The 24,513-nt window shown below is 39.7% G+C and overlaps 1 protein-coding gene across 11 annotated transcripts in view; it reads right to left on the minus strand.

Moving 5' to 3' along the window:
- MTA3 (metastasis associated 1 family member 3) overlaps nucleotides 1-24,513 on the minus strand; it is a 215,591-nt gene that overhangs the window by 138,250 nt on the left and 52,828 nt on the right. For all 11 annotated transcript variants that reach the window (XR_010115759.1, XM_063618107.1, XM_063618108.1 and 8 more), the window contains exons 5-7: nucleotides 17,307-17,370; nucleotides 12,905-13,022; nucleotides 568-670 (exon numbers count right to left, since the gene is read on the minus strand). Coding sequence is in view for 10 of the 11 variants with exons in the window: in XM_063618107.1 (XP_063474177.1) it covers nucleotides 568-670; nucleotides 12,905-13,022; nucleotides 17,307-17,370 (285 nt within the window). In the remaining variant the exon portion in view is untranslated. The remainder of the gene's footprint in view (nucleotides 1-567; nucleotides 671-12,904; nucleotides 13,023-17,306; nucleotides 17,371-24,513) is intronic.

The following is a 24,513-nucleotide window of genomic DNA, read 5'->3' on the forward strand; positions in this document are numbered from 1 at the left end:
CCTCAGTTCATTCATCAATTGCTTGCTGATGTACTTTTACTGTTATCATTTTTTAAGTAAAAATAAAATTCTGTCCCATTCATTCTCTTAAGAAAAGGGGAGGAAGGAAGCAAGCCAGCCAGGTAGCCAGGCTGAAAGCTCTAAAGGCAAAGTGCTATGCTTAGCAACAGGCCTTACTCACACATGGATGCGGTGAGCGAATTCCAGGTGCACATTCTTATTGATACCGGAATAATCCATGTCTAGAGTAAAGCCATGTCAAGTAAAAAGGATGACTCTTTTCATTAAGGATATGGGACTTCAGGTATTTTCTTCAGGTATAAAGAATTTCTTCTTTATACTCTTCTGTTTTCTTAATCAGTAAAAATTAATACAACTATTTTCATTTAAAACAGAAATTAATGAATTTAGGAAGCAGCATAATGTATTAAGCTTTCTTACCTAACTAAAAAAAATAATACAATCAGTGGGGGGAAAGCAGAATTCAAAGAAATAAAAATACATATACCTATGACTTCTTTTATATAAAGAAATGTATTGACTCAATAATGCCATACTCGTACTCACCGTGCTACAACTAAAAACTGGTCAATCTGTCGATCCGTAAGTGGGCTATTTGGATCCCAAACTTTAACTTCCAATTTTGACTGTTCCCTCTCATCTGATTCTCCTGTCCAAAAATAAATAAAATGGAGTCTTGTTACTGACAAGGCATACCGTCTCATACCACTGATGACAACTGTCACCACAGCATTAGAAATGTTTACGTGTAAGGTAAGTGCCCATAGTTTTGGCATATTCTTTCAGACGCGGATGTACAACACCTCGTTAAAGTGAACACTGATGATAATGACACCAAACTAACCAAAAGGTATCCTCATTTAGTCCTTAATGTTTATTTCTGGAGTAGCTGTATGTGAGAGGCAGTAAGTGCCATGCTAAGGGACATAAAGATGAAAAAGCAACAGGCTGGGTGCGGTCGCCCGCACCTGTAATCTCGGCACTTTGGGAGGCCGAGGCGGACAGATCACTTGAGGCCAGAAGTTTGAAACAAGCCTGGTCAATATAGAGAAATCCTGTCTCTACTAAAAATACAAAAATTAGCCGGGTGTGGTAGCAGGCGCCTGTAATCCCAGCTACTGGGGAGGTTAAGGCACGAGAATCGCTTGAACCCAGAAGGTAGAGGTTGCAGTGAGCTGAGATTGCGCCACTGTACTCCAGCCTGGGTGACAGAGTAAGACTTTGTCTCAGAAAAAAACAAAGAAAGAAAGAAAGCATCACTTCCACAAGATGCTTAAACTATGCATAAATACATATGATATAAACCAAATAAATAGAATAAGAGACACATATTAATAGTTATAGCATAAGAATCTGAAAAGTAGAGAAATCATTTCAAGCTAGGTAAGAAACAATGTCATGAAGGAGATGGCATTTCTGCTAAGAACTAAAGCACCAGCAGGGGAAGATTTTTTAAAAAAGAAATGAGAACATGAACAAAATCACGGGGCATTAAAACGTCATAGAAAAGTAGCTCATAATGTCTGGAGTACTTTATGGAATGAGAGAAGATAGCTAAGAGAAGTGGATTATGAACACATTACTGAAGATCCTACATAGATGTTTTTCGAAGAGATTTTATTTGGAGGTAATGAGAAGCCCTTGATTTTTCTGGTAAGGGAGTGACAAGAGCAGAACTAAACTTCAACTTTCAAAGCTAGTCACGGTTTATAATTTCCTCTGCAGAGATACCTGATAGAGAGAGACATAGCAGTCTCCTTTAAGAGTTCCCTCACAAGTAATGAGGGACTGAAACATGGTTATGAGATTGGTAATAGAGCACAAAGAAAGGAGATTTGGGAATGTCAGTGACAGACTGGATGTAGAGTGTAGATTTCAAGTTTTGTGAGCTGTACTCACAGCATTGGCATTAGTAGAAAGAAGGAGGCTGGGCGTGGTGGCTCACACCTATAACCCCAGCACTTTGGGAAGCTGGGGCAGGAGGATTACTTGAGACCAGAAGTTCAAGACCAACCTGGGCAACACAGTGAGACCCCAACTCTACAAAAAATAAATAAAATTAGCCGTGTGTTGTGGCATATGCCTGTAGTCATAGCTACTCAGGAAGCTGAGGTGGAAAGGCTGCTTCAGCCCAGGAGGTCCAAGCTGTAGTGAGCCATAATCATACCACTGCATTCTAGCCTGGGTGTCACAAAACAAAACAAAAAAAGATACATAAACAGGAGGTAAGGGCCAAGAGAAGACTGACAATAATGCCGAATGCTTTGCTTTAGAATGTCTCACAAAGAGATAACTATTGAACAAGAGTCAATGTTAGGACAAATGATTGTAATGAAAAGTAGACTTGGGAGCCAATGGAATTTTGATTTATAGCTATGGATTCTTACTAGAATAAGAGCTCTTTAATGATAGGGACTGCTGGCCGGGCGTGGTGGCTCACGCTTGTAATCCCAGCACTTTGGGAGGCCGAGGCGGGCAGATCATGAGGTCAGGAGATCGAGACCATGGTGAAACCCCGTCTCTACTAAAAATACAAAAAAAAAAAAATTAGCCGGGAGTGGTGGCGGGCGCCTGTAGTCCCAGCCACTCGGAGAGGCTGAGGCAGGAGAATGGCATGAACACAGGAGGCGGAGCTTGCAGTGAGCCGAGATTGCGCCACTGCACTCCAGCCTGGGCGACAGAGCGAGACTCCGTCTCAAAAAAAAAAAAAAAAAAATGATAGGGACTGCTTTTGGCTTTGTTTTGCTTTTGATCACTGCATCTATAACATTAGGCTTGCAATGGCTGACATAATACTCTGAAGCTGAACATTCCCCAGTGACTGACAAACCCAGGCTGTGGGCCGCCTAGGATAAGAGCAAGCAGGTATCAATGGAAAGGAGAGGACAGAAGCAGGCATTCCATCTGCAGCCTCTTAAGTCAGGCCACTGTTGTTAGGTTAAAGACCTGCCCATTCTGTCCCTGGTTCAAAGGCAGGTAACCAGAGAGCCAACTGCCAACCCCAATATAAAATGACATAAAAAGAGTACAGCAGAGCTAGTACTAGGCCAAAAAGATCTAAGGTTTGAAAGGACTTCATTCTTTGTTTTGTTTACAATTCTTAGCATGCCAAGACAAGACACTCAACATTAGGTTCATTTTTAAAGACGAGTTAAAAATCAAAAAGTTGCAAGCCACATGAAACTTGAGAATGGAGAATGACATGATTAACCTGCCTATGTCTTTTTAAAAATAATTTAAATAAGGATAGACAGTAGTGGTAAAACATTTGAAATCTACATTTTAAATAACACACAAGAAATGATGTTGCTATTCAGTTTTAAGCCCCTTCTGTTGTATACTCCTGAACATAAGACTACAATTGATGTTTATTTTTCAAATTCAAGTCAGTTAAATTGATAAATTTTAATTCCACCCATACAGTCTGCAGCATATAGCAGAAGTAAGACTTAGAAGAATTCTAAATAAATTCACTGTAAACAATAATAAAACATTCTTGAAAGCATTTAAACTAACACCAAAAACATAGACAATCATGGGCTGAGAAGAAAAATAGCAAAGAAGAACAAAAAAATATAGAAATTCTCTATATCAAGCGATCATTTCAAACAAGAGGAGACTCTCATTTTGAATAGACCAAATAATTACATTCATATCGGTTTGATCACTTCTTCACATGGAAAAAACTTTTAAAAAGCTCTTGAATGAACTTATTTAGAATTTTTATAATTAAATTTTTTTCAGCTATGCTAGCAACAATCTTTGGAATGGCCCTGGTAACAATGGAATGAGCCAAAAACTGAACCAAGATTAATTCCATGTTAATGTTCATTCCAGTCTCTATAATAATCTCCCCTTCCTCCTCCACGTATGATAATCTGGGCAATTCCAATCTGCTCAAGTGCCATATCATCAAAAAACACAGACCATGATGATCTCCCCTAACCTCTAAATTCCTACAAATGTATTTCCCAACTAAATGTGTGATTGTATACAGCTTCCTATTTTCGCTTCATTTAATTTTGAAGAAATGTAGACCCAGCAACTATTTTAAATGTTAGCCCTAACCCTCCAGTTATATTTTTAAATCTCTACAAAATACTGACAAAGTACTTCTTAAGAATTTTGAGCACAAAGTGTTGTTCAAATACTCTGAAGAACTAAGGATTCCTAAAGGCCCTTTCTTAGGCAATTTGAAACATTCTTTGTTCCAAATACAATACGTTTTCTTTGCACCAGCCATCAGAGTACTATACTTTTTATATTATATGTAATTCAGAAACACACAAGGATGTCTTTTATCACCGTTTTTGCTCAATATTGTTCTGAAAGTTCTGGCCAACATATTAAGTTATGAATCAAAAGAATAATAAGTTACTATAATTTTTTAAAGTCACATTCATTTTGACAATAAAAATATAAAACACTAGGAAATAAAGTTGGAGATTTTATATAAAGAAATTTCAAAATTTTCAAAAGAAGATCAGATGATTTGAGTAAATAAAAAAGCAAGGCCAGGGTGCAGTGGCTCACATCTGTAATCCCAGCACTTTGGGAGGCCAAGGTAGGAGGATCATTTGAGGCCAGGAGTTTAAGAGCAGCCTGGTCAACACAGGGAGACCAAGTTTCTACTTCAACTGAAATCAAGAAGTGAGGTAAAACCAGAATATTTCACCTGAAAATATACTTCTTCAGCATTTCCAGATGGCTATTCTGAGATCAATAAACACAAGATTAGCCAGCCCTGAAAGGCTGTCTTTTATGGGGGGAGATCTGCATATGTAGAGGAAATCTACACTAGTGAAGTAAACTGCAAATGCAAACAGGATTTCTCTGAGGCCCCTTTAAATGAATCTAAGAAAGACTAACTTACAGGAAAAAGAGACCAAAGATCTGACATAGACACTTCACCCCAAGCTACACCTTTCTGAGGGCAGCTTGGAGATTACCTCGGAGGTTCATCCACATAACAAGGCAGCCATGCAGCCTTTGCTAGCCCTGCTCTCGCGTAACCTGTGTCACTAACTCCCTTCACCCTACTCTTTTTTTTTTTTCTTTTTTTTCTTGTTGCCCATGCTGGACTGCAATGCCGTGATCTCGGCTCACTGCAACTTCCACCTCCCGGGTTCAAGCCGTTCTCCTGCCTCAGCCTCCCGAAGTAGCTGGGATTACAGGTGCCCACCACCACGACCAGCTAATTTTTTTGTATTTTTAGTTGAGACGGGGTTTCACCATGTTGGCCAGGCTGGTCTTGAACTCCTGACCTCAAGCAATCCACCCAACTCGGCCTCCCAAAGTGCTGGGATTACAGGAGTGAGCCACCACACCCGGCCTTTTTTTTTGAGACAAGGTCTCGCTCTGTCACCCTGGCTGGAGTACAGTGGCGGACAACCACAGCTCACTGCAGCTTCAACCTCCTGGGCTTATGCGATTCTCTGGCCTCAGCCTCCCAAAATAGCTGGGCCTACAGGCACGCACCACAATGCCCAGCTAATTTTTTATATTTTTAGTAGAGATGGGGTTTCACCATGTTGGCCAGGCTGGTCTCGAATTCCTGACCTCAAGTGATCCGCCAGCCTCAGCCTTCCAATTCCTAAGCGCTGGGATTACAAGCATGAGCCACCATGCCCAGCACCAATTCCCTATTCTTTTGGTAATCTCAGGATGGCAGTATTAAAAACTTCCATCATCTGGCTCTTCTTTGAGTCTCACAGTGTTTATATTTAAGTGTTTTTATAGAAGAGTCAAAAAGTTAAAAAAAAAAATAAAGTTGAGCAAGCTAATTTATTACCGAAGATAATTTTTAAATAAAATTAGTATAGCCTAAGTGTACAGTGTTTATAAAGTCTACAGTAATGTCCTAGTCCTTCACATCCACGTACCACTCACTCACTGACTCACCCAAAGCAACTTCCAGTGCTGCAAGCTCCATTCACGGTAAGTGCCCTACACAGTGGGTGCACCACTTATTATCTTTTTACTGTATTTTTACAATACCTTTTCTATACTTAGATATGTTTAGATACACAGTACTTACTATTGTGTTTTAATTCCCTACAGTATTCAGTATAGTAACATGCTGTACAGGTTTGTAGCCTGGGAGCAACAGGCTATACCATATAGCCTGGGTGTTTAGTAAGCTGCACCAATCTAGGTTTGTGGAAGTATGCTCTATGATGTTGGCACAGCAATGAAATCACCTAAGGACACATTTATCAGAATGTATTGCTGTCATTAGGTGATGCATGGCCATAAAAGAATTAGTTTTGGAAGTACATATAAAATGTTTTGAATATCTACAAATGAAATAGTTCTAAAATAAGGGAAAGGATTAACTCAACTGGATAAGATTATAATACATGGCAACAGTAATCAAAACAATGTTGTATGTACTACCATAAAAACAAACACAATCAAGGGCATGGTGGCTCATGCTTATAATCCCAGCACTTTGGGAGGCCGAGGCAGGAGGTTCACGAGGTCAGGAGATTGAGACCATCCTTGAAACCCCGCCTCTACTAAAAATACAAAAAAATTAGCCGGGCGAGGTGGTGGGAGCCTGTAGTCCCAGCTACTCAGGAGGCTGAGGCAGGAAAATGGCATGAACTCAGGAGGCGGAGCTTGCAGTGAACCGAGATCGTGCCACTGCACTCCAGCCTGGGTGACAGAGTGAGACTCCGTCTCAAAAAAAACCAAAGAAACAAAAAAAAAAAACCAAACAAACACAATCAAATGTACAGAAATAGACCAGACCATATAATCATTTGTATTTGAAAATGTACATAGTATTATAATCATGTAAATATTAGCTAACATTGATTGAATGCTTACTATGTTCCTATAAATTTTTCATACCTGGCCTCTCCCCACTAGGTGCCCCTTCCCACCTCTACCCCTCTACCAGACGTGACAACTAAAATGTCTAATATTGTCTAATTCTCCTGGAGGACAAAATTGCCCTATGGCTGAAAATTCCTGTTTTATATGATGGCAATCAATACCTGCTTAAACAATTCTTACAGGTCAGTGTTTCTAAGTTAACGACTATCCACTACATTGTTAAGAAGTTCATATTCTGCAAAACTACCAATTGAAGGTAATAGGGTTTATGAAAAAATAGGATAAAACTTGCAAAACCTAGGAAAGTTGGTAACCAGAGCATTCCAAAAAAAGTAACAATCATAATAAAACAATTAAATCTCTATTGCCATTTGCACCAAGCATAAAGGTCCGCTGATCTTTTATCTCCTTAAACCCTGGACTCATGCTTCTTCCACTGAGCTGTAGGTCCCTTTTTACAGCTTCAAATAAATTAAAAATTGAATCCAGAATGCAATTTTTCCCCAAAACACTGAAGGAAATATCTTCAGAGTCTCTTCATCTGTAACTCAAAGCTTCCCCATATAGTTTTAACACAGTGGAAAGTGCCTCAGATTTTCAGACCACAAAATCAGCCACTGCTTAAATCAAAGGAAGGCACTTTTGTAAAAATTTCCACTTGCTCTTTCTTAAACTCTCCTTATCTGTGAGAACATTTGTTTCCCTTATTGCTGGGGAAAGCCACATATGAACTGACACAATTTTCACTCTATACTAACATTTTCCTGTTTGCCAACAGAATATGAGTTAATACAAGTTTTAAGTGCATACAGTGTAACAAAAGATATACTATTTTAATTCTTTAACACTCAAAAAGAGGAAAGAGTGTGATTGGTGAGAACAGCTTTTTTTTTTTTTTTTTTTTTTTTTGGAGAGGGAGTCTCACTCTGTCACCCATGCTGGAGTGCAGTAGTACGATCTCGGCTCACTGCAACCTCTGCCTCCTGCGTTCAAGTGATTCTCCTGCCTCAGCCTCCCGAGTAGCTGAGATTACAGGTACCCACCACCACACTCGGCTAATTTTTGTATTTTTTAGTAGAGATGGGGTTTCACCATGGTTGGTCAAGCTGGTCTCGAACTCCTGACCTCAAATGATCTGCCCGCCTCAGCCTCCCAAAGTGCTGGGATTACAGGCATGAGCCACTGCACCCGGCCGATAACAGCTATTAAATGAGTGGTACTAGAGGCCAGGGGGAGAGGACTGTAACAGCTGGAAGCTGTGCTAACTGCATGACAAGAATTACCTCATTTGCTCATCACAACGATATAATGTACTACATACACTATCATTCCCTGTTTAAAGAGAAAGAAAAGGGAACTTGGAGGGGTTAATCATTTCCCCAAGGTTACTCAATTAAAACATAGTATAGTCAGGATTACCCAAACTTGTGAACCTAGAGTCATTTTCGTTTAATAATTTAAGGTTGTCATAACATACTTTAACAGTTAAAATTTAAATTTAATATGTAAAACAAATTTTTCTTAAAATTCCGATGTTATAATACATTTAAATAATGACTCAAAACTTCTCTTTTATGGAAAATTTTCTAGGTGGTTTATTCAAACTCAGTGAAAGATGTAAAATCTAAAAGACACCTTTACTTTCATTTGTAAACTACATACTCTTTTCAGATCTCTAGAGTTTGTTAGGTGATGGGTAGCCATAAATGAATTTAAAAATCGAAAAGCCACAAAAAGATTTATTCCCTAGCAAGACAAATGCTGCAACAATCTCTTAGTATCCATCAGGACATGTTCACAAAGAAAGCAAGCCTGTAACATATCCTGGCAGAGTGCTGCTGCTGCCACCTACCCAAGATATTAATTCCAGTTCTACATTCCATGCCAATGCAAATTAGAATCTGGCCACTGGTGGAAATGTACCCACTCAGGAGTACTAAAAGGGTTAGGAAGAATGGATTCCAGCAAATCCTAAACATCTGTTCTTGAATATGATATGTCCTACTATTTAACTTCCCTGCAATCAGGTACTAGCTACATATGGGAGTTTCTGTGATGGCAATGACCATGTTTTTCAAGTGCGATTAATTACTGGTATACCTACTGGTATCCCCACTCCTTCTCCCCCAAAAAAATAGTCATTAGAAAAAAGAAGGGTGGCTGGCCACAGAGGCTCATGCTTGTAATCCCAGCACCTTGGGAGGCCAAGGCAGGTGGATCACCTGAGGTCAGGAGTTCAAGACCAGCCTGGCCAACACGGCGAAACCCTGTCCCTGCTAAAAATACAAAAATTAGCTGGGTGTGGTGGCAGGCACCTGTAATCCCAGCCACTTGGGAGGCTGATGCAGGAGAATCGCTTGAACCTGGGAGGCAGAGGTTGCAGTGAGCTGAGATCACGCCACTGCACTCCAGCCTGGGCAACAAGAGCGAAACTCTGTTTCAAAAAAAAAGAAGAGTTCTTTAAACTTTGCATCTACCCAGTTGCCTGATTACAAGTGAAAAGAAACATTCTGCATATGCTTTAATGCTTCGGGCTGAAATAAGAGTTCAAAATGGCTTCTACATTTATGATGAAAAATATGGTATTTTTCAATAAAATCGATAAATCTGTTGTTTTTGTTAGAGGTGAATACTTAACAAAGAAAACTACCAAGTTATAAAATGTAAAAATAAATACTCAGAAGTAGCCTTGAAGAAAGGAAAGGTATTCCTTGTTTCTGGTTAAAACATTCCAAGACTGCTGGCAGTGGGAGGCGGGGTGGGAGGCAGGTGGGGTGGGGGGATGGCACACACCTGTAATCCCAGCACTTTGGGACGCCAAGGTGGACAGATCGCTTGAAGTCAGGAGTTCAAGACCAGCCTGGCCAACAAGGCAAAACCCCATCTCTACTAAAACTACAAAAAAAATTAGCCGGGCATGGTGGCACATGTCTATAATCCCAGCTACTCGAGAGGTCGAGGCACAGGAATCGTTTGAACCCAGGGGGTGGAAGCTGCAGTGAGCCAAGATTGTGCCACTGCACTTCAGCCTGGGCAACAGAGCGAGACTCTGTCTCTAAAAAAAAGTTTTTCTCTGTTGCCTGTGATGCTCTGTAGCATGTGATGTGAGCATAGGTTAAACAGCTGACATAGCATTTTACCTATGGTAGACTTCCTTCCTTTTTTTTTCTGTTTTTGTTTGTAGACGGAGTCTCACTCTGTCACCCAGGCTGGAGTGCAGTGGCGCGATCTCGGCTCACTGCAACCTCTGCCTCCCGGGTTCCACGCCATTCTCCTGCCTCAGCCTCCTGAGTAGCTGGGACTATAGGCGCCTGCCACCACAGCCGGCTAATTTTTTGTATTTTTAGTAGAGACGGGGTTTCACCATGTTAGCCAGGATGGTCTCAATCTCCTGACCTCGTGATCCGCCTGCCTCGGCCTCCCAAAGTGCTGGGATTACAGGCGTGAGCCACCACGCCCGGCCAGTAGACTTCTTTCAAAAACAGAGACAACCCTCTCAAACCCTGCCACTGCTTTGCCAACTAAGTTTATGTAATATTCCAAACCCTTCATTGCCATTTCAACAGTGTTCACAACATCTTCACCAGGAGTAGATTCCATCTCAAGAAACCACTTTCTTTGCTCATCCATAAGAATCAACTACTCATTCATCCAAGTTTTACCACAAGATTGCAGCAATTCAGTCAGTCACATCTTCAGGGCCCACTCTCACTGTAGTTTTCTTGCATATTATATCCACCATAACTACAGTTACTTCCGCCACTGAAGTCGTAAACCCTTCAAAGTTATTCACGAGTGTTGGAATCAACTTCTTCTAAACTCCTGTTAATATTTTGACCTCCTCCTATCAATTATAATTGTTGTCACTGGCATCTAGAATGGAGAATCCTTTCCAGAAGGTTTTCGATTGACTACTCAGATCCATCAGAGGAATCATTATCTATGGCAAGTATAGCCTTAGGTGATGTTATTTCTTAATAATAAAATGTGAAAGTCAAAATTCTTCCTTGATCCATAGGCTCCAGAATGGATGTTGTCTCAGCAGTCATGCAAACAACATTCACCTCCTTGTACATCCCCATTAGAGGTCTTGGGTGATAAGGAGCATTATCAATGAGCAGTTTTTGAAAAGAATTCTGAAAGGAATCCTTTTTCCTAAGCAGTAGGTCTCAATAGCGAGCTTAAAATATTCAGTAAACCATGCTGTAAACAGAGGTGCTGTCATTTAGGCTTTGTTGTTCTATTTACAGGACACAGGCAGAGCAGATTTAGTGTAATTCTTAAGGGGTCTGGGATTTTTGGAATGGCAAAAGAGGATTGGCTTCAAGTCACCAGCTGCATCAGTCACTAATCAGAGAGTCAGCCTGTCCTTTGATGCTTCTAGCTATGAAAGTCCTAGATGGCATCTTCTTCCAATAGAAAGCTGTTTTATCTACATTGAAACTCTGTTGTTTAGCATAGGAGCCTTCATCAGTGACCTTAGCTAGATTTGGATAACTTGCTGCAGCTTCTACATCAGCACTTGCTGCTTTACTTGCATTTTTATGTTATGATGAAGAATTTTTTCCTTAAACCCCATGAACCAACCTCTGCTAGCTTCAAACTTTTCTTCTCCAGCTTCCTCACCTCTCAGTCTTCATAGAATTGAAGAGAGTTAGCGCCCTGCTCTGGATTAGGCTTTGGCTTAAAGGAATGTTCTTGGTGGTTTGATCTTCTATCTAGGCCACTAAGACATTCTCCATGGTATCAGCAGTAAAGCAGTAAGGCTGTTTTTTCTTTTTAGACAAAGTCTCACTCTGTTGCCCAAGCTGGAGTGTAGTGACACAATCTTGGCTCACTCCAACCCCTCTGCCTTCAAGGTTCAAGGGATTCTCTTGCCTCAGCCTCCCGAGTAGTTGGGAATACAGGCATACACCATCATACTTGGCTAGTTTTTGTATTTTTAGTAGAGATGGCGTTTCACCATGTTGACCAGGCTGGTCTCGAACTCCTGGTCTCAAGTAATCCACCTGCTGCAGCCCCCCAAAGTGCTGGGATTAAAGGCACGAGCCACTGCACCCAGCCTGTTTTGCTTTTTTTATCATTCATGTGTGTTCACTGGTGTAGTTTTTTTTTTGAGACAGAGTCTCGCTCTGTCGCCCAGGCTGGAGTGTGGAGTAGCACTTTTAATTTCCTTCAAGAACTTTTCCTTTGCATTCACAACTTGGCTAACTGGGGGAAGAGGCCTGGCTTTTGGCCTGTCTTGGCTTCTGACATGCCTTCCTCACTAGCTTCATTTCTTGCTTTTGATTTAAAGTGAGAGACATGCTACTTTTCCTTTCACTTGAACACTTATAGGCCACTGCAGGGTTATTAACTGGCTTAAGTTCAATATTGTTGTGTCTCATAAAATAGGGAGACCCCAGGAGAGAGAAAGAGGCAGGGAAGGGACAGTCAGTGGAGCACTCAGAACACACAGCATTTATCAATTCAGTTTATCCTTTCATATGGGTACGGTTCGTGGCCCCAAAACAATTACAATAGTTACATCTAAGATCACTGATCACAGATCACCATAACAGATATTATAATAATGAAAAGGTTTGAAATGTTTCAAGAATTACCAAAATTTGACACAGAGACACTGTCCTTTTGGAAAAATGGCACCAAATGACTTGCTCAACAGGGTTGCCACAAACCTTCAATTTTTTAAAAAACTAGATATATATGAAGTGTAGTAAAAACAAAGTACATTAAAATGTGGTAATTTTGTACTTCTAAAATTGGAAGTGCTGGCCAAACCACACCTATAATAGCATCACTTTTGGGAGTCCGAGGTGGGAGGATTGTTTGAGGCCAGGAGATCAAGACCAGCCTTGGCAACATAGCGAGGCCTCATGTCTTTTTTTTATTTTTTTTATTTTTTACAAAGAACAGTAAAATTGCAAGTGCTTATAACTTTTAGACTTTGCCCTGAACATTGCCTCTTCCACATGAGGACATGTATATTTGAGTTCCAAGATATATTTGTTTCACAAAACTGCAAACACGCAGAAAAACATACCTTCTAACAGCATTTCTGGAATGTCTGCTTGATATCTAGGTCCCACTCTGATTTCACCTTTGTCAGCTAATAGTGTTTTCAATGAGGGGTCATAGACCAATGAGTAGAAGAAGGTATCCTGAAAAATATGACAAAATACATAGGTATACTTAATTCCTTCTACTTTTTATAAAGCATTAAAATCAGTGTTGCATTTTATAAAGCATTAAAATAAGTGTTGCTTATTGTGATGAACACATAAACCCCAGAGAGTATATAAAATTTCATTTTGGTGAATAAACTCATAAATCTTTAAGGAGAGCATGGTGTTACTGTCATCATGTAAAACAGTACAAAATTAAATCAAGCCAAAAGAAACAGCTTGAAACAAAGTAGATTATAAAGTTCTATTATTTGTTTTAGTCTAAAAGAAAACCATTTGCTCTCTAAAGCAGAGTTTCAAAAGCTAGCAAATTAAACCATAACTCCAAGGTAAGACACCTAAAGTCAAATCATCTTATAAACTTCTGAAGTCCACACCAAACGGAAGGGAAGACTTCACAGATACCAGGTACTCTTACTTTTGTAATGTCCATCCCAGTTTTTAGTCAAAAGATTAAAAAGTATACATATCTCACATTAAACCACGAGTTGAACTTACATGTGGTTTACTGTTATAATAATACCACTTTGTAAATATTTAATTAAACATGTATTAACTATAGTTCTGCAGTTCTTTAAGTACTGAGGCATACATATGTATATATATAGATATACAAACATAGCTATATACACGCTCACCAACAGCACACATACCAAAATTTCCAGTCCTCCTTTACAAAGCTCATATGTCCTTGTTTCTGAGCCTAATGGGCAAAATGACCTGGCACCAGTCCTTTGTTGAATTCCATATAACCACTAGAGATTATCTGAACCAGAAGCAGAAGTCCTGTCTTCTGCTTCCCACTATGATCCCAAAGGTCATCGGCTGCCCAATTCTCTGTATTATATCCTGGAAGGACCTGTCCCTACTACCAGAACTTTACCAAGCCGCAGCAAAGGAAACTGCAAATAAAAGATAATCTGTCAGACAGTAAAAGTCTCTCCTATGGGAGATCTTACATACTGTGATAAGGGGAAAGGGAAAAAAAACAGAGTTATTCCATCCACTGAGAAATTCTGTGCTGTACTTTATTCATTGCTCACTGTCAGGAAAAAAGTTTAAACAAAAAAACTGTTAAAAAAAAAAGGGGGGGGGGACACCAATACGTGACAATTTATGCATATCGTTAAAGTGCTATCTAAGGAAAAGAAGAAATCTGCAGGAATAAATAAAACAACCAACTTAGGCCAGGCACAGTGGCTCATGCCTATAATCCCAGCACTTTGGGAGGCTGAGGCGGGCGGATCACCTGAGGTCAGGAGTTCGAGACTAGCCTGGCCAACATGGTGAAATCCCGTCTCTACTAAAAATAGAAAAATTAGCCGGGCGTGGAGGCAGGCACCTGTAATCCCAGCTGCTCAGGAGGCTGAGGCAGGAGAATCGCTTGAACACAGGAGGCGGAGGTTGCAGTGAGCCAAGATTGCACCATTGCACTCCTGCCTGGGGGACAAGAGCGAGACTTCGTCTCAAAGAAAAAAAAAAAAAAAACTTAACAAAGCTACAGGGGATGATCACTATGTAATCGGAATTGTTTAATTTTTTGTTTGCTCTACAGACATGAGTAATAAATATTACTCAGTAACTGAAGTTATTGCCACTGACTCAACATCAGATTTTGTTTTTCTTTTTTTTTAATAGAGACGAGGTCTCACTATGTTGCCTAGGCTGGTCTCAAACTCCTGGGCTCAAGCAATCCTCCTGCCTCAACCTCCCAAAGTGCTGGGATCACAGACATGAGCCCCCACACGCAGCCACCATCAGATGTAAAAGCAAAGATACTTCAGGTCACTTGTTATCTGTAAAATCTATTAGCATGGTACTCCAATAAAAACAGGAGCTTGCCATACTCTACAATATAATGAGATGAAATGATTATTTGGGTCATATAAGTTGCTTAAAATCCTTAGATTTGTATGTCCTGATATGGGAAAATATTCAAAATATGTTTGGTTTATAATAGAAGTTGTAAAAAAGAAGAAGAAAAGGTTCCAGATAGGCCAATTTCAAGAACACGGAGTTAAAAGTAAAGGATGATAATTACAAAGTTATTCTTTGGGTTACTGTCTTCAACTATGCCAATCTCAATATTTTATTTTTAAGTTTTTATATATTTAGGGGGTACAAGTGCAGAGTTCTTATATGCATACACTGTGTCATGGTAAAGTCTAGGCTTTTAGTGTACCCATCACCTGAATAGTGAACAGTGTACCCAACAGGTAATTTTTCAGTCCTCACCCCTCTCCAATGTCTATTTTTTTTTTTTTTTTTTTTTTTTTTTTAAGAAAGATCTCACTCTGTCACCCAGACTGGAGGTACAGTAGCGTGATCTCGGCTCACTGCAACCTCCGCCTCCCAGATCCAAGGGATTCTCCTACCTCAACCTCCCGAGCAGCTGGGATTACAGGCATGCCCCACCACACCTGGTTAATTTTTGTATGGCCCAGCTAATTTTTGTATTTTTAGTAGATACAGGCTTTTACCATATTGGTCAGGCTGGTCTCGAACTCCTGACCTCGTGATCTGCCCACCTCGGCCTCCCAAAGCACTGGGATTACATGTGTGAGCCACCACGTTCGGCCGAAAAAAAAAATTTAATACAATGAAATGCATTGAATGTTTTGCCTCTTTCTTTCTGCTTCTGTGAAATAATGCTAATTTCTGGGCATTATCATTATCCATATTATAATCCATCATTCTGTTGGACAGACTAATGACAAAAGCCTATCTAAATTTTACAAAGGTAGTTACAAAGTCTAGTAGCCTTTTTTCTGCTTTGAATATGTGTTTTTCTGTTGGTTTTCTTATTTCCTATTAGGTTTTCTAATGTATAGTGGGTTCAGCATGATTGTATCAAACTTTTTCTGTTATATTTTCTTCATTTGAGATAAATGGACAACACTTGAGTATAAGATTAAAGAAAAAAAAAAAAAGTCCCTTAAAAAAAAACAAAAAACAGGCCAGGCACAGTGGCTCATGCCTCTGATCACAGCATTTTGGGAGGCCGAGGAAGGCAGATCACCCGAGGCCAGGAGTTGAAGACCAGCCTAGCAAACATGGCGAAACCCCATCTCTACCAAAAACACAAAAATTAGCCGGGTATGGTGGCGGGCACCTATGATCCCAGCTACTCAGGAGGCTGAAGCATGAGAATTGCTTGAACCCGAGAGGCGGAGGTTGCAGTGGGTCAAGATCACGTCACTGCATTCCAGACTAGGGGATAGAGTGAGACTTTGTCTCCAAAAAATAAAACATACATATATGTAATAAAGCTTTTGGGGGAGAAGGAAAAAATCATAAAGATTAAATACTGAAGCATCACTGATACTAAAATATGTTTCCCACCATACAAATAATGTTGCTTTAAATGTCTCCTAAAACTATGCATACCATGGAATATTCTGCTTATAAAAATTTCCTCCTCTCAATGAAGTGTATGCTCTGTCTCAACTTGTTAACTACATTTCTTGTTGAGGTTTAGTGAAAAAACCTCAAAAATATATATATATATATATTTTTTTTTTTTTTTTGAGACAGAGTCTCGATCTGTTGCCCAGGCTGGACTGCAGTTGCGTGATCTCGGCTCACTGCAAGTGCTGCCTCCCGGGTTCACACCATTCTCCTGCCTCAGCCTCCCGAGTAGCTGGGACTACAGGCGCCCACCACCACGCCCGGCTAATGTTTTGTATTTTTAGTAGAGACGGGGTTTCACCGTGTTAGCCAAGATGGTCTGGATCTCCTGACCTCGTGATCTGCCCACCTCGGCCTCCCAAAGTGCTGGGATTACAGGCGTGAGCCACCGTGCCCGGCAAGTGAAAAATATTTTTAACTGACAAAATTTATTAGGATTCCAGAAAGCAGACCACCAAAGGTAAAATCTCATCTGGAAATAGTCTAAAAGAAAAACCATTTATTCAAGAAATAAAAACAAAAACAAAACAGAAAGGGGAGCCAAGCACACTAAAGCATTAATTTCATAAAGTCAAAAATATCCATCTACTATCAACTAAATCCATGTACCATTCTCTATAATGCCATTCATTACCAACTGAAAAACAGACACAGTTTTTGCTAACTCTTATCTCAGATAACCAGAAAAATCAAATTTATCCGAATGCATTCTAGTCATTATACTTTTACTATAATACTGCTATTAATATAATGGTGGAATAATACTTTTGTACAAAAAGAAATAAATTCCAAGGAAAGAGCTTCATGTGAAATAAAGGGGGAAAAAACAAAACAGGTATGATTGTGAATTACCTCCTTATCAAGATATGACAATACTGATTCTGTCTCATTCAGAAGGGCAACACTGCACTTTCCCCTGTTGAAAGAGAAAAAAGGAATAAATGTAACAAAGGCCACCTCACCTTCTCAGTGATAAGAAATACAAAGTTAAGAGTGTGAGATTGGTATTAAGAAACTACATGGCAGTTAGGAATATATATTTTTTCAAACTATTTAGACCCACTTTACAATCCTAATGTCAGGTAACTTATAAAATAAGGCTGTCTTTATAGGCATTTCTTGAGAGGCTAGCCTATTGGAGTAATTATGTTAGGCAATAAATCCTAATATGCAATACTTTATAGGTAGTTTCTACTTATTCAAGAAAAAAAAAAAGAGTACAATGAGACCTTCAGACTAAGAGTCAGTTTCTGAACCTATAAATAGATATTATGAGGTAATTTTATACACGGGATGTTCAGACAAAGACACTACCACACAAACCAATGCCTAAATAATATTCAGATTTTTATGAGCAGCCACTAACTACATTTAAGAACCTAAAAATAATACACATTCATATCAGGATATAACTAATTCATCTATATTGAAATTACTCTAAAAACTAGTTAAAATTTAAACACAAGGAGCCTTCTATAGAGCAAGGGGCAAAATAAACATCGACGGATCCACGGACCTTGAGGTCTGACAGCACTTACATTTGATCTGAGCTTGGAAACTAACATCTATTTTTATATGGCTTGTCTAGACTCTGAGAAAAATCCAGGTTATGTAGTTAGAGGCATTTATTACGAGCTTTCAAAATGATCCTAATCAGCCTAAAAAAATCAGTATAACTAATAGAAATCTGACAGGAGCATTCTGAAGATTATTCAAGTTACAAATATTGGTCAGGGCTCACACAATGTTTCTTTAAAATGTCGTAAGATCATTTGATTTTCTAAACAAAAATTAAGACATCTCCAAAAGCCAACATGCAAAAACAAATATATCACATATATATTAAATAAGAAGCTAGAAATTCGTGGGGTATGGTGGCACATGCCTGTAGTCCCAGCTACTCAGGGGGCTGAGGCAGGAGAATCTCTTGAACCCGAGAAGCAGAGGTTGCAGTGAGCCGAGATCATGCCACTGCACTCCAGCCGGGGCGACAGAGCAAGACTTCATCTCAAAAAAAAAAAAAAAAAAAAAAAAAAAAAAGCTAGAAAAGCTTGCTGTTGGATCACCAGAGTGAAATACAATTCAAAGAAAAAAAAATACCAAAAGCAAAATAAAATACTAAAAGTGCTAACACATTGGTCAAAAGTTACAGCTTGCTAAACATTATACACTCTTTATATTAAAAAAAAAAAATCCCCTTATAAAAATGTCTTTTTCTGGTAATCACTGTAGGTTAGAAAGCTTTCTTTGCGAGCATGTGGTATTTCCACGTTATCCTGTCAAATCTCTCACGTGGTTACTCAAAGTGTTTATAAAGGTTTTCTTTTTTTCTAACATTTTATTCAAGTAGATTAGTGAAGCAAAAAAAAAAAAAAAAATTAACATCACTTTAGCACACATAACAACACTGAAAAGACAACAATTGGGCCCTGTAATCTCAGCACTTTGGGAGGCCGAGGTAGAAGAATCGCTTGAGCCCAGGAGTTTGAGACCAGGCTACACAGCAAGATCTCAACTCTACTGAAAATTTAAAAAATAAAATCAGCAGGGCATAGTGCCAGCTACTTGGGATTGGGGGACTGCTTGAGCCCAGGAGGTCTAGGGTGCAGTGAGCTGTATTTGCACCACTGAACTCCAGCCTGGGCAGAAGAGTAAGACCCTGTCTCAAAAAAAAAGAAAAGGTAACAATTACCTGACATGTTCTCATAACGGACAGAATTGCAACTAGGGAAATTGCTCTGCTGCCATTAGCACATCTACAGCTGCCATAGAATATCTATGACCTGTGAATATGTGCTCACACATGCAACATGCTTAATAAATGGGGTTTCTAAAAATAGTTTTCGCTTACTTTTTTCCTCTCATTAATAGCTGACAAAGCAATATTTCTAACATTTGATACTTAATCACCTAGAAAAAATAAAGCCCCCTTTTTAAAAAATAAGTTCTCTAAAGTCAAATTTGTTTGTTTTAATGGGGAGGAGTAAAACCTGCTAAATTTTATTTTAATAGGTACTTTTTTTTTTTTTAAGGCTAGTCAACTGAAACAGTGTTAGTGGAGAAGAAACAAAGAAATCTGTAACTGGTTGTAAACACTACTGCACTGGGCCCAGCCAATACCACTGTCTTTAATAGTCCCTTGACTTTCAAGGGTTAACAGACACTGAAAATTCAAACAAACAATATAGCATACTTTAAAAGTCTCTTCCATATGGTCTGAAATAAAAGATTTTAAATTATAAAACCTTTATTTTCATAATTATATTAGGAAATAAGGAAACACGGGTTATAATGAAACATAAATTGTTTTTGGAAATGCAGTTTTTATACAAAGCTGAAAGGATAATAAGTGATCTAAGTTTTAAATTTTTCTTTAATATAGCTATGTTACATCTCCCCAAATTAAAAATGAAAATCTAACATTTAAAATTTTCATGTACATACATTAACAGCTAAGAGGTTGAGTCAGAATTATTTTATGAAGTAAATATGAATATGTAATTAACACGTATATTACCATGCCAAGAGTTGTTGATAAAAGTGGTTTAAGAAGAGATTTAAAGCGTTAGTTTCCTTTATGCCAAACAAATCTTGGCTCATAGATAAAAACATGGTAAATTTTAAGTTAACCCCAACCTAAAGGAACTATTATCAAATTCTGTATACAGATACCATAGGCAATTTATACTGAGTCTCAAGCAATGAACCTAATCACGTGTCATGCACGATATTTTAATCCTTAAATAATAAAGATGCCCAAGTATGTTATGAAGTGTATCAAAGACCACAACACAAAGATCACTCCAGGCCCATATAATCACTCATACTACTTTTCTACACAGAACCACAAAGGGGTACAGAATTGCTATACAGAAAACCTACTTTCCCACAGATCATTCAAAAGGGTTTTCAAAGTATAATCTGTTTCAGAGACTGCACAGGGTGCTGGGACACAAAGACATATGAATAAATAACTACGACAAAACAAAGTCACATGTTCAACAGCCCGTGCTGATCAGCCTGGAATCTGCTACTTGCTTAACGGTATGTCCCATATAATCCTACAGACTGAAAAACATATGTAAAAATGTGCATACAGGTTATATATTTCTTTTCTTTTTTTTTTTTTTTTTTTTTTGAGACAGAGTCTCGCTGTCACCCAGGCTGGAGTGCAGTGGCGCGATCTCGGATCACTGCAGGCTCCGCCCCCCGGGGTTCACGCCATTCTCCTGCCTCAGCCTCCTGAGTAGCTGGGACTACAGGCGCCCGCCACCTCGCCCGGCTATTTTTTTGTATTTTTAGTAAAGACGGGGTTTCACTGTGTTAGCCAGGATGGTCTCGATCTCCTGACCTCCTGATCTGCCCGCCTCGGCCTCCCAAAGTGCTGGGATTACAGGTGTGAGCCACCGCGCCCGGCCTATGTTTCTTTTATCTAAAGCTAGTACATATTTGTATAAATGAAAGAGGAGGGCCGGGTGCAGTGGCTCATGCCTGTGATCCCAGCACTTTAGGAGGTCGATGCGGGCGGGTCACGAGGTCAGGAGTTCGAGACCAGCCTGGCCAATACGGTGAAACCCCGTCTCTACTAAAAACACAAAAATTAGCTGGGAGTGGTAGCACACGCCTGTAGTCCCAGCTACTCTGGAGGCTGAGGCAGGAGAATCACTTGAACCTGGGAGCCGGAGGTTGCAGTGAGCCGAGATCGCACCACTGCACTCCAGCCTGGTGACAGGGCGAAACTCCGTCTCAAAAAAAAAAAAAAAAGAAAGAAAGAGAAGGAAGTTTAAATTAGTGGTCATTTTCCCCCTGCCTATAGACTTTCTTATTTTATTTTGTTTTGTTTTGTTTTGGTTTGGTTTTGAGAAAGGGTCTAGCTCTGTCACCCAGGCTGGAGTGCAGTGGCATAATCACAGCTCACTGCAGCCTCAACCTCCTGGACTCAATCAATCCTCCCACCTCAGCCTCCCCAGTAACTGGGACTACAGGTGTGTGCCACCACGCAGAGCTAATTTTTTTTTAATGCTTTGTAGAGACAGAGTTTTGCTATGTTGCCCAGGCTGCTTTCAAACTCCCTGGCTCAAGCGATCCTCCCACCTTGGCCTCCCAAAGGCTGGGATTATAGACATGAGCCACCACACTCGGCCCAAACTTTCTTTTACCTTGACACAACTTGAAGCAGGGACTACCCACTTAGAAAAGTGCAGATATCTTAGTGCTGTACCAGACTTACAGAATTTCAATGTCTTGGGAAGGGTCCAGGAATCTACATGATTAACAAACATCACCAGCTGGTCTTTAGGTTCAATAAACTTAAAAAACCATTCCTGGCCCAGCGCCATGGCTCACGCCTGTAATCCTAGCATTCTATGAGGCTGAGGCAGACAGATTGCCTGAGCTCAGGTGTAGTTAGAGACCAGCCTGGGCAACATGGTGAAACTCCATCTCTACTAAAATATAAAAAATTAGCTGGGTGTGGTGGTGCACGCCTGTAATCCCAGCTACTGGGGAGGCTGAGGCACAAGAATTGCTTGAACCTGGGAGAAGGAGGTGCAGTGAGCCAAGATCATGCCACTGCACTCCAGCCTGGGTGACAGAGTAAGACTCTGTCTTGGAAAAAAAAACAGAAAAATTCCTATAGATGCAGAGTTTGACATTAAACTTGCCTTGTTCAACAAACGGTATTATTGCTTCATTAAAGAAAGACATTTTTCTTATTGACTTTACAAGTCTTACATTTGCCACAAACTCTAGATTTTTTTTTTTGAGACAGAGTCTCACTCTGTTGCCCAGGCTGAAGTGCAAGTGGTGTGATCTTACCCTCACTGCAACCTCCACCTCCTGGGTTCAAGCGATTCTCCTGACTTAGCCTCCCAAGTAGCTGGGATTACAGATGCCCGCCATCACACCCAGCTCATTTTTGTATTTTTAATAAAGATGGGGTTTCACCATGTTGGTCAGGCTGGTCTTGAACTCCTAATTTCAGGTGATCCACCCGTCTCTACTAAAAATACAAAAAACTTAGCCGGATGTTGTGGCACATGCCTGTAGTCCCAGGTACTTGGGAGGCTGAGCCAGGAAAATGGCTTGAACCTGGGAGGTGGAGGTTGCTGTGAGCAGAGATTGTGCCACTGCTCCTGCCTGGGCGACAGACTCTGTCTCAAAAAAAAAAAAAAAAAAAAATCTGAACTACCAACATGAAAACTCAAGGAGCATGGTAAAACACCATGGGGATACAATCAGCAAAATCCAAACAGTGAAAAGGAAACAAAACCTCAGTTTCTTCAACAAAAACTAGCAAAGGAAAAAGAAAGAGAAGGAAAAGGGAAGTCCTAACATTTCCCCTGCTATGGCCACCTGTTGTGCTGGATTCCCAAGCTTGCAAGCTAGGAGAGCGCTGCCTCTAGAGGACTGAAGAAAAGACCCAAAGACAGCAGCGTGACATAAGCTTTATTCAGGGAACTTATGTCCAGGGAGTCCAGGAGGGGAAGGCTGGACAGGAAAAACCATTCCCTTTTATAGCATGCAGGTTTTACAGTAAGTATCCTTCGCATAGCAACCACCACTTAGCAGTCTCCACCTAGCTCAAAACAATGGGCCTCAGTTCCTTGGACCACCTGCATTCCAAGGCACATGCCAGGATCCAGGTGTCCTTCACAGGTATGGCATAAACATCAGGGTTGGCCATTACTGGAACACTAAACAAACATTCACCAAGGAACACAGGATCATTCTCAAGGTATGCTTGAGTTATTGCTGTCTGGCAAGACATGCCCACCATATACCACCCAATTGACTTGGTACCATTTACTAAAACAACTACCTTTTCCTCGTTATATTACCATGGAGATTTTGTCATAAACAAAGTTGTATTATACATGTGAATCTCTTCTGGCTTTTGTATTGTTTCATTGGTTTATTTTTCAATCCACTTACTAATATACCTTATCTTAATTATTCTAACTTTACAAGTGTCTTCCTATCTAATGATATAAGCACTTTCGTTTGTCAAGATTGACTTTATCAATGCTTCTCAAAACTTTTATTCTCAAGATTCCCTTACACGGAGGCCAGGTGTGGTAGCTCACACCTATAATCCCAGCACTTTGAGAGACTAAGGTGGGAAGATTACTTGAGGCCAGGAGTTCGAGATCAGCCTGGGCAACAAAGCAAGATCCCATTTCAAAAAAAAAAAAAAAGGCAAAAATTTTTTTAAAAAGATTCCTCTGTATCGTTCCAATTTTAGTATATGTGCTGCCGAAGCGAGCACTAAAAAAGATTTCTTTATGTTTATAAAAACTATTGAGGAACTCAAAGAACTTACGTTGGATATGTATCTATCAACATTTACCATGTTGAAATTAAAACTGAGAAGAAACTTAACATTTACTAATTTAAAATAAAAACATATTACAAATTAGCAAGTATTTGTTATGAATAATTACTATTTTCCAAAACAAATATAAAACTCTAATAAGAGTAACACTGTTTCACATTTTTGCAAATTGCTTCAATGTCTACCTTAATAGTTTTACTGAGGTATTAACTGACAAATAAAAATTGTATATTTACAGTGTACAACATGATGTTTTGATGTATGTATACATTGTGAATAGCTGACAACTAGAGTTTCACATGAATATCTATGAAATAACCATGACTTTTCAAAAAAAAGTCGATAAAATACCCATGTCTAAATAAACAGTTTAGCTTTCAGTTATTATCTTGAAGTAAAAATGGTATTCCATGAAAAAGGCAGCTAGTTCAGCTCACGATTGAAACAATCCCATGTTTTCTCAAGTTAACCAGCTGGGCCCAGTGGCTCATCCCTGTAATCCCAACACTTCGGGAGGCCAAGATGGGAGGACTGTTTGAACCCAGAAGTTTAAGACCAACCTGGGCAACATAGCTAGACTCTGTCCCTACAAAAAGTTTAAAAATTAGCCAGGCATGGTACTGTGCACCCAAGCTAATTGGGAGGCTGAGGTGGCAGGATTGCTTGAGCTGAGAAGGTCAAGGCTGCAGTGAGCTGTGATGACACCACCGTACTCTAGCCTGAGCA

This window comes from Symphalangus syndactylus, chromosome 14, assembly GCF_028878055.3.
Source record: "Symphalangus syndactylus isolate Jambi chromosome 14, NHGRI_mSymSyn1-v2.1_pri, whole genome shotgun sequence".
NCBI classification, from domain to species: Eukaryota; Metazoa; Chordata; class Mammalia; order Primates; family Hylobatidae; genus Symphalangus; species Symphalangus syndactylus.